Source organism: Leuciscus leuciscus (assembly GCF_965113295.1).
Source record: "Leuciscus leuciscus genome assembly, chromosome: 5".
In the NCBI taxonomy this organism is placed as follows: Eukaryota; Metazoa; Chordata; class Actinopteri; order Cypriniformes; family Leuciscidae; genus Leuciscus; species Leuciscus leuciscus.
Genome location: NC_138729.1, coordinates 40406183 through 40421374, shown reverse-complemented (window position 1 = coordinate 40421374; position 15192 = coordinate 40406183). Strand labels below are relative to the sequence as shown.

Genomic DNA, 15192 nt, shown 5'->3' with positions numbered 1-15192 from the left:
AAGACTGTAGAAAGAGAGATGATTGACACTGTGCCGGAAATCGAATACTTCCCTACTATATAGTATGTGAAAAACAGCATGCCAACATTTTGCCAGCACGGGTCACATATGTTATTATTCACCTATCATTTCCCTCTGATTTTAAGGACAATTTATGAGTAGGGTTAGGTTTAGGGGTAGGGATATGGTTAGGATTAAATTTTCGGACAGGAATGTTGTTCCAGGATCAACAAAATATGTTGACCAGGAACTTGTCTAACTCTGCAAAATCAGGACGTGTGGGCACACAGTGCCGGTAGCATTTCCAGGGATATTAATCATGATTATCTTCCACACTCTCATTTGCTCCCCATTGAATTTTTGGGGCATAAACTAGGACTGATCTGTTCCCATGCTTCAACATCCATAAACATCAGAGAAACATGCCTGCATTTTGAGCAAACACGGCCAGACACGCCGACATGTACCCAGTCCAGATCAAGTCTGGAGTCGCTGCAAATACAGCTCACCATCTGTGCTCGTTTGACTCAGCCTGCGATCCGTGTATCTGTGTTCAGCGTCTGTCTCATCACCCTGCATTACAGTGTCACTTCCATCCTGTAAGTTGTATGAATCTATCTCCAAGGAAACTGGAAATGATACGTGGCGTGTGTGTCTGTCTGTCTGTATTTGGGGGGGGGGGATTGCCAGTGTTTAGAAAGAGCTGTTACAAACATCAGAAACATCAATGAGCGGCGTTCTCCGAGGCACTACAGAACCCTCTGGCTATAATGAGTCCCTCTCCTCCTCCGGAGTCACTCTGGAAGCAGTGGAGGCACTGAAGCCCTATCGACTGTAATGACTCTCACGCTGACAGGCAGGAGCCAGCAGGGCAGCAGTCGCACCAGAGCCCCACTGCTTTTAATGACAGCCAGAGAAACTGAGGAACGATCGTGGGAGCTGCAATGGAGTTGACAGTCTCAGTGCAGTAGCGATCTGTCAGGCCTCAGTGAACACACACACGCAAACTCGCACTCGCGCACACCGAAGTAGACTTGTGGAAGCTGTGGCAGTGTAAACATCTCTATTCTGACACACACACACAAAAGAAGCCTTTTCATTAAGCAGGAACAATTAACCAGTCTTCTTGCTTTGCCTCCGCCTACATATGCAAGCCCGTATGCAAATGAGGTACAAACGAGAAGCCTTAAATTGAATTACACCGGGCTCTAATTTCTTGAGCAAAGTGAACAGTTAATCTCGGATGATATCCTGAATAATGAGATGTAATTAGCATGTTGGGGTCGTCTGAAGCACCTCGTTAGATACGCTCCTGATCCTCCTTGTTATCTGCCAGTCATAACAATATGCACTTAGACAACGTTTACCAACATGAGTTATCATGACAAAACCTGGGCACAGATACAAAAATTTGATAACACTCCCTTTCACACGCACGCACGCACGCACGCACGCACGCACGCACACACACACACACACACACACACACACACAAGCACACATAAAACTTGTAAATAATAAATATTTTACAATTATTTATATAAAAAATTGTCAATTTAAATGTTAATTTAGTATGATTATACAGGTGATATAAAACTAATGCAATTCAAATGCAATTGCTGTGAAAAAGACTTTGCCCCTTTATGAATTGATGTATTTGTGCACATTTTTTATATTATAGCACAAAAGAATAGATCAGAACACAGGTCTCAAAACATGTTTTACAAAAGTTGAACTATTTTTAAACTTGACACGGCTTATGGAGTAGGACGCAACTGATTTATGTTCAATGATTCGGAAATAAAACAATCAATATATTTAAAGACACTTTTCAAAACTTCCACTTAAAGCTTTACTCATTTGCCACAGTTTGTCTTTGAATCATTTTCATATAGGTGCTTTTCTTTGCAAATATCAGCAAGTGATTCATTCCGATTATAGTTTAATAGTTACACATTTCTCAATACTTGGGTCACTTTTTCAAAACTCTTCACACTGATCTCCTAACCAACTTTCAGCTCGGCACAGCAGTTAATTTCACATTCAAAATGCACTAAAACTACCAAAACATCATTCATGTCTCAAATTATTATTTTTTTTAAATAGATTCAGAATATGTTTCAATATTGCATTGAATGCATTTTGTGCCAAAGCAATGATAAAAGATCCACAGTTTAGCCCACATAGACTGATGTTGTGAAGAGTTTTGAAAAATAATATTAAGAAATGTGTTTACTGTACTGTAAATCATTTTACATTTTTTATACATTTACAGATATATTATACATATTTATACAATATAACATGAATAATGTGCACAACTCACTTAATAAAAGAACTTGGGTTATATTTTCTATATTGATGTTTGCATGTGATTACCTGCGTGTGAGTAGGTGGTATATTCCTCCTGCCGTAGATACCCAGCAGAGCATCTCGTGTGAGTGAGATGTTGAACTTGACATACTCAGGGTGGTGAACCATAATGTGAAACCTCCAGAAGAGTCCAGGAGGAATTGCTTGGACCAGCTGTGTCCCGACAGCCACCTCTCCCCTCTCTATCACCCTGCCTCGCTGAATCACCTCTTTATCTGTCAAGCCAAATGGAAAGATGAAACTAACATACCTCCAATCTCCATGATTTATCCAGAGACAAAAAAGTTGAATAAAATGATTGGACCAAGTGTTTGCCAAGTGTGCCTGCAACATAAGCTTTAAAGTATTAGTTCATGTCATTTATTCAAGTCGTTCCAAACCTGTATGACTTTCTTTCTTCCATGGAACACAAAAGGAGACATTTTCAATGATATTCTGGTCGCTCTTTTTAATGCAATTACAATTATTGTGAACTGGAGCTTTCAGGCTTCAAAAAGGACACAAAAGCCCCATAAATTCTCATCAAAGTATTCTATATGGCTCATGCAAAATAGTCTCAGTCTCATATTCCATATGATAGCTATGTGTGAGAAATAGACTGAAATATTGTGCAGATGACTTTTATGGTGCTTTTTTTGTGTAATTTTAAAGCTTGACAGGCCCAGTCCTCATTCACTTTCAGTATGTGAAAATAAAAGAGTGGTCAGGATATTATTCATACATTTACAGACAGCCATATAGGTTTGGAACAATATGAAGGAGAAAAAATAATGGCAGATATATTTTGATTGAACTATTTATTTTAAGTTTAAAACAAAAACAAAAAACATTTCCTCCTAAATCAGGTGGATACCAAAAGCATACACTTAATTTAAGCTTAAGGATGATAGATGTTAAAGATAAAAAATGATGCAACTGAGCTCATGTTCTCTGATGGTCACATAAAGGCTGTAGATCTCCATAAAAAATGTGGAGAGAGAAAAAAGGTGCCCGAGGGCTTTTAAATGAATCCTGCCTCTGATGCTATCAACACATCTATCGCCACTATCTCCACATCTAAACGTCAAAAAGAATTATGTATTTTTCAGAGGTTTGGTTGATGTGAATCAAAAGTGATCATCTGCAGGACTCTTTGAAAAGCTCTGCCGTCTAGAGTCAAATTCAGGTGACGGCAAAGATGAAACGGCACCTGCTGTATCTAGACAGAGCTTTGGTAGCGGGACTGAAACCCTTATGGACTCTCAGGTGTGAGGTTATTTACATTACCTTTGATAGAACAAGCACACCTGTGCATTAATAAGTTCATGCAGAGTCGGGTAGTGCAGCCTAGTGGTCTAAGATCTGGGTTAGACAACCAAAAAAATTGCAATTCTTGAACTATGATCAGTCTGTGCCCTTGAGCAAGACACTTAACACCTGAGGTGGGTTGCTACAGGGTGAACATCCTTGCATCATAACGTAAAGGCTTTTGGAAGTTGCTGAAACAATGTGGATAAAGGGCTCCTATCACAAAAATGGTATTCTCTCTCTCTCTCTCTCTCTCTCTCTCTCTCTCTCTCTCTCTCTCTCTCTCTCTCTCTCTCTCTATATATATATATATATATATATGGTTATATATACTGTATATATATACTGTGCAAAAGTCTTAGGCATGTTAATAAAAATAGTTTTAAGTCAGTTATTTATATCTTTTGCTGTAGTGTGTCAGTAGGAAATATCAGTTTACATTTCCAAACATTCTTTTTGCCATTAATTGTAATAATCCAGTGAGATTTGTGTATGCACAAGGAGTCTGATAAACAGCCGGTATGATCTGATCTCACCATCGTCGAGTCCGTCTGTGATTACATGAAGAAACAGAAAAAACTGAGACAGACTAAATCCAGAAGAACTGCGGGAACATCTCCGAGATGCTTGAAGAAACCTTCCTGCAAAGCTACCTGAAAAACTATGCGCAGTACCTGGACAAAAGCCGTTTTAAACGCAAAGGGTCCATATATTGATTTGAATTAGTTAATAGAAGTTAAATCATAAATAAATTCTATTTGTGATTTTATTTTTGAAAGCATTCTCACTTTACAGCATTTTAACACAAGTGCCAGTACTTTTCACAGTACTGTAGCTTTGCAGGAAGGTTTCTTCAGGCATCTCGGAGACGTTCCCGCAGTTCTTCTGGATTTAGTCTTTAGTCTGGATATTAACATGCCTAAGACTTTTGCACAGTACTGTATATATATATATTAGGGGTGGCACGGTACATGAAAAAACATCCGAACCGTTCGGTTCGCTTGTCTCGGTTCGGTGCGTGTGTGCGTCGCGCGGTTCGCACGGTTCGACGCATGCGCAATGTAGCCTTGTGCCCGTGCTACTGCTAATACAATGCTAAATCATAAATCAGACAAATGTAGAATAACATTACAATGTCCAGCAATCGATTTAAATAGTACACTGGGTTTACTTAGACATTTAATGAGATCAACTCCACTAGGCTATATGTTGTTTTTTTCACGTGAATAAATAGGCTACATAGATCGACTGTTCCACGTACCGGTATGTACTTTAATGGTCCAGTGGCAGAACTTGCCAAGCGTGTCAAAGGTTCTGAGTTCTAATCTGCACTCGTATATATTTTTCTTTTTCATCAAAACCGATTATGTTTATCAGCGGTTGTATATCAAGCAGGGACAGATTTGTATGAATTTTGTTTTGTGATTTCATCGGAACGAATAGAGTATAGCCTAGAGTCTCCTCAACGGACTGAAGCGCGCGTCTGAGTGAAGAATGTGCGGCCGCTGCGGTGTGTGCGCGAGCGTGCGCGAGCCACGAGAACACTGTATCAGCGCCACTGATCGCAACGGCAACGAGCACTTTGATCACTTGATTAAAAAAAACACATTTCAGCGCTAGATTGCTTCTTATTTAACAAACGAACGAAACGAATACTTTGCTAGTTAACTGGAAATGTTTTATTTATTTGTATTGGTACATCCGTGCTGGGACATAATATCAACCCTGGCAAAAAGTGGTGACAAATAACTGTCCGACACAGCCCACGGGAAATGAGAAGCTGCGTTTTGCAAACACACCCCATTTATGAAATAAATAAATTAATAATTAGATAATTCAGCTATATATCATATGCTGAAGTAAATTTTTGGAGTGTTAAAGATTAAAAGAAAAAACAACAACAAGAACCGTACAGAACCGAAAACCGTGACCCTAAAACCGTGATACGAACCGAACCGTGGGTTTTGTGAACCGTGCCACCCCTAATATATATATATATATATATATACAGTGGGTACGGAAAGTATTCAGACCCCCTTAAATTTTTCACTCTTTGTTATATTGCAGCCATTTGCTAAAATCATTTAAGTTCTTTTTTTTTCTCATTATTGTACACACAGCACCCCATATTGACAGAAAAACACAGAATTGTTGACATTTTTGCACATTTATTAAAAAAGAAAAACTGAAATATCACATGGTCCTAAGTATTCAGACCCTTTGCTGTGACACTCATATATTTAACTCAGGTGCTGTCCATTTCTTCTGATCATCCTTGAGATGGTTCTACACTTTCATTTGAGTCCAGCTGTGTTTGATTATACTGATTGGACTTGATTAGGAAAGCCACACACCTGTCTATATAAGACCTTACAGCTCACAGTGCATGTCAGAGCAAATGAGAATCATGAGGTCAAAGGAACTGCCTGAAGAGCTCAGAGACAGAATTGTGGCAAGGCACAGATCTGGCCAAGGTTACAAAAAAAATTCTGCTGCACTTAAAGGCAGGGTAGGTAGGATTTTTCAAAAAAAAAAAAAAAAATTCCAAATTTGTTTAAACTGTCTTTATATACCAATACATAATTAAAATGTAAGTACTCTGAAAAAGAGAGTATAAAAATCGAGTGTCTGTAGACCTCTCACGACTGTTGTAAACACAGCTAATTATTTCCATTCACTCCACCCCCTCCCTTCTGAGCTCCTTCCAAAGCCACGCCCCCAAAACACATGAACGCGCGACGCCAAACGCTCAGGCTCAGCTGGAAGACGCATTTATTTACCTGAGACGAGTGGAGAGGAAGGAGCGCAGTGCATGCAGTGACATCATGTCAGAATCACATGTAATAAAATACCTAACTTTATCACTATAAATATAAACAAATAAGATGGCTTTTAGTACTCACTATCAAGCTAGCATATCGATACTGGTAAAGTTTCAAATATATTTTTGTTTGATTCGGTAACAAGCTATTAGGGGTGACCCCGAATAGTCGAAGATTCGATGCTTCGATAGGAGGAGCCTGATTCGACTACCGATCTCACGGTCGAATCTTCGCAGAGGTGTTATGAAATGAGGATCATGCCACTTTGGCTATATGAGGGCGCTCAATGTCTGATTTCACATAGAACTAGCTTTTATGTAAATACGTTAATATTCAGCCTATTATGATAATGCTGTAGGCCTATATAAAAATGTGCAAAGAAAGAAGCTTTTAATAAATATTTTTTTAACGTGCGTGAATAAATCCAAACACCCCCGTGACAGATTTAAGTTTCACTTTCAATCCGTGACCGACAGAGGAGCGTCTTCGCGGCAAGGATTTAAATCTTTAACAATGTCTGGGATAAGAAAATCTAAAGTGTGGATGTACACGATTAGAAAGGATATTCTCCAAGGCTGGATTTAGCATCAGGAAAACCATGATCGCACTTCTGGCGGCCAACGTTAACATGTTTCACGCATAGACTGGGTTTCACGTTAGAATGTATTTTATCCGCGCGCACAATTTGAAAAGACTCCAACGGACAGACAGAGTGAAAGACGTTCAGGATTTGTTCTCTCGATCAGGTACAAGTGATTTCAAAACTTTTCAGCCGATTCTAATTTTATTTTTGGATGCTGTGAACATTTTTAGCTAAAAAGACTGCCTCTCCAGTTTAGCATTTATTGTTGTTTCTGCAGTTAAAAAGACAAAGATGAAAATTCTGGCTACTATCGTTATTTTTATAATTTCTTTATTTTTATTTTATTTATTAATCTGTCAGGGTTATCTAACCTAACTATTTGTGGCTTGTGTTTTGAATATATGTTCCCCTGCACTTTAGGCATTTTGCACACATTTGCTCCTCATCCTGTGACTTGATTCTGATTTATTTCGTTTTGTATTTTTATTTATTAGAAAGGTAGCTATATTCTGTTCTAATTTAATTTAGTAAATTAATTGTTTATTTTTTCGGTGCATCGATGTTGTGCAGGCTGGCCTGCTCGCACAGGTAATTTAGCCGATTTGATTTGCATGTGAAATGCAAATCTGCAGTGTGGCCTTTCTGGAGTTATTTATGTTATTTCTTAGTTTTATTGATCAAAAATGTTTTTATACATTTTCTTCTATATCTTTGTGTGATTTTCTGTACATCGCGGCTTTGAAACGTTAAAGCCCCGCCCCCAGCCCCACCCCCATGCACATGATTCGACTATTAGTCGACTATAGGCAAGACATGACGATTCTGATTCGACTATGAAAATCCATAGTCGGGGACAGCCCTACAAGCTATATTTATAGGTAACGAGCTATATTTATAAGGCAAAGCTAAAAACAGGTTGCATTGATACACGTTTTTCCATTACCATCAGTTACACTGTGATGAAGGTGAATTTCGAGTAAGATTCATAACATATACGGTGTTTTGCATGTAAGAGTTTCCATGATGAAAACAGTACCGGAGACAAGTAGCTGCTACCGCATCGTCGTTTCGAGGACAGGTCCGGGGTCGAGGGCGAAGCAGAGGAGGTCGTTCAAGATTCTTTTTTTGCCTTGTTTGCCTTCGCTGCCTGCATATGCAGGTGCTTTGAATTTGGAATGCTCTTTCTCTGCCATAATTTTACTCTTCGTAGGTTCCGCGCCTCTCTTGCACTCCTCAAATCAAACGGGTGCGCGCATATGGGCAGATCTTGTAGCAACAGGGGTGGTAGCCATGGTTGTGAGAGAGAGTGACAGTCGCCCAAACCAATCAATTGTTTCGTCCCGGATGGAAATAATGAGCTGTGTTTATTGCAGATTAAAAGGTCTACAGTCACTCGATTTTTATACTCTCTTTTTCAGAGCACTTACATTTTAATTATGTATTGGTATATAAAGACAGTTTAAACCAATTTGAAAAAAAGTTTTTTAGAAAAATCCTACCTACCCTACCTTTAAGGTTCCTAAGAGCACAGTGGCCTCCATAATCCTTAAATGGATTTATATAATCCATAATCCATCAGCTGCAGGGACAGGACGACTGGTTGCAATCGAGGGAAAGATGAATGCGGCCAAGTACAGGGATATCCTGGATGAAAACCTTCTCCAGAGTGCTCTGGACCTCAGACTGGGCCGAAGGTTCACCTTCCAACAAGACAATGACCCTAAGCACACAGCTAAAATAACGAAGGAGTGGCTTCACAACAACTCCGTGACTGTTCTTGAATGGCCCAGCCAGAGCCCTGACTTAAACCCAATTGAGCATCTCTTGAGAGACCTGAAAATGGCTGTCCACCAATGTTTACCATCCAACCTGACAGAACTTGAGAGGATCTGCAAGGAGGAATGGCAGAGGATACCCAAATCCAGGTGTGAAAAACTTGTTGCATCTTTCCCAAAAAGACTCATGGCTGTATTAGATCAAAAGGGTGCTTCTACTAAATACTGAGCAAAGGGTCTGAATACTTAGGACCATGTGATATTTCAGTTTTTCTTTTTTAATAAATGTGCAAAAATGTCAACAATTCTGTGTTTTTCTGTCAATATTGGGTGCTGTGTGTACAATAATGAGGAAAAAAAATGAACTTAAATGATTTTAGCAAATGGCTGGAATATAACAAAGAGTAAAACATTTAAGGGGGTCTGAATACTTTCCGTACCCACTGTATATATATATATATTAAATTAGACAGTAAAGATATTTATAGTGTTATAAAATATTTCATATAAATGCTTTAATAAATTCTTTTTATCTTTCTATTTATACTTTAAAAATAATTACAGTTTCCACAAAAATATTAAACAGCACAACTGTTTAAAACATTGATAATATTAATAAATGTTTATTGAGTAACAAACCAGTGTTCAGAATGATTTCTGAAGGATCATGTGACACTGAAGACTGGAGTAATGATGCTGAAAAATCAGCTTTGCCATCACAGGAATAAATAACATTATAAAATATATTAAAATAGAAAATAGCTATTTTAGATATTACTGTTTTTACCATATTTGTGAACAAATAAGTGCAGTATTGGTGAGCATAGACTAAAAAATTATTATTATTAATTAAATAATAAAAAAATCTTACCTACCCCAAACGTTAGAATGATAGACGTGTATATACAGTATGTACTTAAAATAACCACTTCAGGATATTTCAGGACAATTATCTGTTTATGTAATTACTTTTGGCACTTCTTAAACTCTTGTAATATTTATATTTCAGTATAGGTGATGTACATCTTGGAGTTACAATGTAAGTATAGGCACATTTCCCATTTACCCTACCAATGGATCAGATAAATATTCGATTCTATTTTATTCAATTAACATGGCAATACAAACTCTACTAAACAAGGACATTTTCTTTCATTTGCACTTTATCAAACTCTACAGTCCTACACAGATGGAAACACACCTCACGCTTTAAAAAAAGACCTCATAATCTCAGGGGTTATCTGAGAGAAAATAATTCACTGTTTACTGACATTAATTAAATGGCAAATAAACTCTGAATGAACACACACACACAAACACACCCTTATCTTTAGCTGTAGGCAAAGACTTGACATTTAGGCCCATTGTGTTAAATGACATAATATCATTAATATCAGAATTGTATAGAAATCATGTTAGAAGACTTAAGTAGCATTCACACACACATACCTGGCTGTGTGGTGTTGAGTCCTGGCAGGTGGACAGGAGTGAAGGTGAAATCGGCTCCCGGCAGAGGCTGATCATCTTTACTCATACCGTTCTCATAGAGCTCTCCTTCCACTCGCTTCAGATGCCACGGCAACCCCAGCAAATGAACGACTGCAGATAGACAGAATGAAAGATACAACAATAGAACGATAGAGTCAAGTCTAATCACCTTTTTTATATGGTGCTTTTTACACTACATATTGTTTCAAAGCAGCTTTACAGTGATAAACAGAAACATGACAATTCAATGATGCAAACAGAATTCAATTCTGATGTAAAGCAGCTCTAAATAGACAATAGTAAACAGTCATTATTTTTATTATATAAATAAATAAATAATTAAGATAGAATGATAGATAGATAGATAGAGATAGATAGATAGATAGATAGATAGATAGATACAGCAGGTAGACAGACAGACAAATCACAATGTTCACACACAAATTTGCGTGTTAATTGTACACTGAAAATGAGATTAGAATATTGTATTAAACCATTCTTCAATACATCCAATAACACTCGTCTCCAGCTATGTTTTTTGCGCACACATACATTTAAGGTCTTCTCTTATCCCATCATCTCTTGAATGTGTGAGGAAGGCTGCAGAGGATTCTGGGAGTGGAATATAAATCGCTCAGGTGGCATTTTATGATCTCCCAGCAGTGAAAGGCCTTTGGCGCATGATAATGACCTCATCCTAATTACAGCCAATAAAAAGGACAAACTCTCATTCTGCTCACCTCAGGGCCCCCGATACCAGCTATCTCATCATGCAGTTTCCCTCTCTCTCTTTCTCCTGTGCGTGTGTGTGTGGGATTTCAGTCGATCAGGGAAATGAGGTGAGAAGATATACTGACGACGAGGTCTGGAACGGCGAGTGAAAATCAGGTTATTCACCCAGCTAGTTTCTCCCTCTCATTCCCTCCCGTTCCTCAGGCGCACAGGAGTCGCGTGTGGGTTTGCGCGCGTGTGCGCACATTGGGCTGCCGTGAGGAGGCGTCTTTACGAGCCATAAAGAGGGATTGGTGTCTCAGCAGGGAGCTGGATCTACATGATCCTCTCTTTTATCTCCCCCTATTCGCCCTCATCTCTCTCTCCCTCACACACACACACAAAGTAGCTGCCATTGGCTAAATGACAGATCACCCCAAGCACTGCGGATCAGCTTTAACACAGAAATTAACAGGGTCTAGAGTTCAGTTCAAGAACGGACATAAGATACTTTTCTATTGTCCCATTCACACCTGAAATAAACGTGTTTTTGGTGATCGGATAGCACTTAATCAGACTGTGATTGATAACACTTTTAGAGGCGGTCAAGGACAAATTCTGACACAGCTAAATTAATACAGATGTTGCACAACAAATAATCATTATCTGTCACTTTGATGGCCTGGGATTTAAATTTTCTGTCTAGTGTTTCCCATCCATTGACATTGATAGAATAACTTCTCTAGTAAAAGCCCTTTTAGTCTTACCAAGAGCTGAATCAACTTTTTCTTTTTATACTTTTATTCTAAGACAACAGATATAGCACTCTTGTGACCTGCTCACCCAATTTAATAAACAATATTCCATGAATTATTTCTCTGAGCTACACCCAGAATCACTTGTTTCTCTCCCCAAACTCTCTACTGGTTGCAGAGGCACTTAAAAAAGTTGTTCGCCATCTTTATATTTTAATCATGAACATCTGGGTATTGCACAAGGGTGAAACAATAAAACGTGGTAAAAAGTTTCTAATACAGTTAAAAAATTATAATAATAAAAAAAAAGTCTTACGTACAAGAAACATTAGCATCATACAAATTGATTTACCCAATTCGTTAAGTTTATATATCCGTTCAGTGTTGTGGAAATTACAAACGTAACAATAAAATATGGTAGAAGTTTCCAAGACAGTTTTATGTGATCTTCATTAAATTATGTAAAAAGAAAAAGTACCCAAAGTTAAAGAAACCAAAAAGTTCAGTTTCATAAAAATGTATTAGTTACCCAATTTATTAGAGTTTACCTGTCTGTTTATAAAAAAATATGAACAGAGCTTTAGACAGGACAACAGAAAGAAGGTGGGTGAGATTGACAGAAGAGAAATTGATAGATGGGCAGATCGATGACATCACAAAGCTCTCTATAGGTGTGTGTGCGTAGGCGAGAGCTGTCCTGTGTGCATGTGTGTACAGGATCACAAAGCGCTGTAAAGGTGCGCGTCTGGAAGGTCTCATAAATTCCACAGAGGCCACATTTCTCTCCCCTGCCGGACTCCGAACCTTGAACAGCAAACATCGATCCCTTAAAACCTCTAACCTCTCTGCTAGTTCTCTCTTTACAACCGCTAATGAAGAGAAAAATCTCTCTCTCCCCTTCTTTCTCTCTGCCATTTTTCTCTCTGACCCTTCTCCCCCACTTTTCCGCTCTCTCTTTTTTGACAAGATGGACTACTGGGAAGGATTCAGCACTCTTGAAAGGGAGAGAGAAATAGAAAGTGAGAAGGACGCCATTCATCAATGCTTTTGTTAAATCAACAGATTTTAACATGATTTGTAGAGCGCTGGGTAGAGCTAGAAACATACAACATTGAGTACGGGATCTGTCGCATACGTGTGCTTATACACAAGAAAAAAGAGAGAGAGAGATAAAGAGACAGACAAAGAGACATGTTTCACAGGAGAGAACTGAGAGCTGCTCACTAGACAAAAGTCCCACATACATCAAAGCCGGCTTTAACCTTGATGCTGAATAGCAGACTACCCTGAGACTGAGAAATGGTTAAGCTCTCTGAGTTTAATGTCACACTACAGTTTGTTAATATCCTCGGCTAGGAAGCTGGGCTAAAAGAAATGGATTCGTTTATTGTGTGTCCTGGCTATCGGTCAATGAGAACAATGAGCTTTTGTGGGCTGGCCATTGTGGAGGCGAGTCGATGTTGAAAAAGGCACAAGCTTCGCATCCGGGCAAAAACCCGATCCCCCTCAGGATGTCTAGAGAGAATGGTCTGGAAGATATTGAATTAAGGGATGTAACGGACAGGAGGCGGACGTTTTCACATCCAGCTGCTGTTTTGAAATGATGGAAATGTTGTTTAGATGAGGAATGCTGTAGACGGGCGGTTCAGGTTAAATTAATAGAGCAGTTATGAGGCTGGGCGGACAGCTTCTGAGGGAGGGTCTTACAGCCAATGACAGGAGAGGAGAGTTTGTGTGAATTGATCATCGTTTGTTGAGATGTAAAAATGCTTCGCATGAATGTTTGCGAGGTCATATTTCCAGAGGACGCCACCGTCGTCGGACCTCGCCACTTTACCCAACTGAGACAACTCCATGACTTTAAAATGAAGACAGAAGACAAATGTTTTAAGGAGAGATTAGGCCTTTCTCTTCAAGAGGAGTAGATAAACCCTCCCTTTTAGTGAGGAGAGAACAAAGACACCTCTTCCTTACAGAAAAAAACCCATCCTATCTAAGAGGACTGAGATGATTGGCAGCATAAATCTGTCATTTTCTTCTTGTTTATAGAAAACTTGCATGGAGGTGACTGAATGCAAAAAAAAAAAAGGACAAATTTTCATGGAAATGCTGTCAATCAAATTTTCACTGCTGTCAGACAATCAGATTTTAGCACTCTTCTGTTTCCTATGTAAGAAAACTTCACTAATCATTGAAACATATACACAAGCAAAAAAACAAAAAACAAAAAAACAACAATGTATTTGTATATTTAAAAAAAAGCATTTCTTTTTAAATGAATCATAGTTTTTTTTCAAGAAATGTCTTGACTGAACTGACAGAATCATGTTTGCATGACCGCTATCTGCCATTATTGTAACATTTACAATTTATCAATTTAAGGAGTCATAAGCAAATTGCTCCCTTTCTTGATGTGGTTTAAAATGATTCGATATTAAGAGCTTCATTGTTTTTTATAGGTAATATACCTGGAGAGCAAAGTACTTGTAATATTAAACTACAGACAACATCACATGAAGACTCATAAAATACCTAAAAAAGCCACACAAAGATCTCAACACTTGAAACTCTGGAAAGATAACGCTCAATTAAATCCTCATTTTGAGTAGAGTAACTGAAACTCAAATCCGGAAATCACAAAACAACAAGTTACCAAACATGATCCGAACACAATCAATAACAACAATGTCAATAAAACTAGCAAACAAATGCAATTATATTAATTATGTATGCCCCAGTGCATGCTGGGAAGAGGGCAAATGGGCAAACCACAAAACCCTTTTCCCGTGTAAGCCCATTCTAGGATTTCAGTTTTAGGAGGGGCTGAGCCCTCTACCTGATAATGAGCTGATCTGGCTCAGAACAAAACATCTCTTTTAACTGTGAGATGTCACGAGTCTGAACCTTTCTCACCTGACAACTTTTTAAAAATAAATAAATTAAAACTACATCTAAGACAATTTATGTACAGTATATAAGCAACTGTGGCGTATCTCATCTAGTGGTTTCACTGTAGCGGAGAGCATTTGGATAGAGAAATGAAGAATGTCTGTGAGGCTGAACATCTTCCTATGACACTTAGGATAGAAAGGATAATACTGCAACTTTACATTTCAAATAAACTTCAACTTTTACTTTTTTTAATGACTGATGATTATAACAACTGACACTCGTTAACCGATCATTAACCATTAACCGACAAGATTATGGTAAATTAGAATTAAATTAAATTAGAAAAGACAACAACAACTGTATAAGAATAATGCATCTGTTATAACAAGCACTCTTGACGATTTGTCACCTTGCAATATTGATGTGGGATGTAGTTTTGTAGTCGGTTTTAAACACATTTTCTTTGAGGAGAGCTCAATCCTCATACGCGCGTATTGGTGATGTCG

The 15192-nt window shown here is 38.3% G+C and overlaps 1 protein-coding gene across 5 annotated transcripts in view; it reads right to left on the bottom strand.

The window, feature by feature from the left end:
• tenm1 (teneurin transmembrane protein 1) overlaps positions 1 to 15192 on the bottom strand; it is a 213050-nt gene that overhangs the window by 78878 nt on the left and 118980 nt on the right. For all 5 annotated transcript variants that reach the window (XM_082170138.1, XM_082170137.1, XM_082170140.1 and 2 more), the window contains exons 6-7: positions 10290 to 10439; positions 2380 to 2588 (exon numbers count right to left, since the gene is read on the bottom strand). In XM_082170138.1, coding sequence (XP_082026264.1) covers positions 2380 to 2588; positions 10290 to 10439 — 359 coding nt within the window. The remainder of the gene's footprint in view (positions 1 to 2379; positions 2589 to 10289; positions 10440 to 15192) is intronic.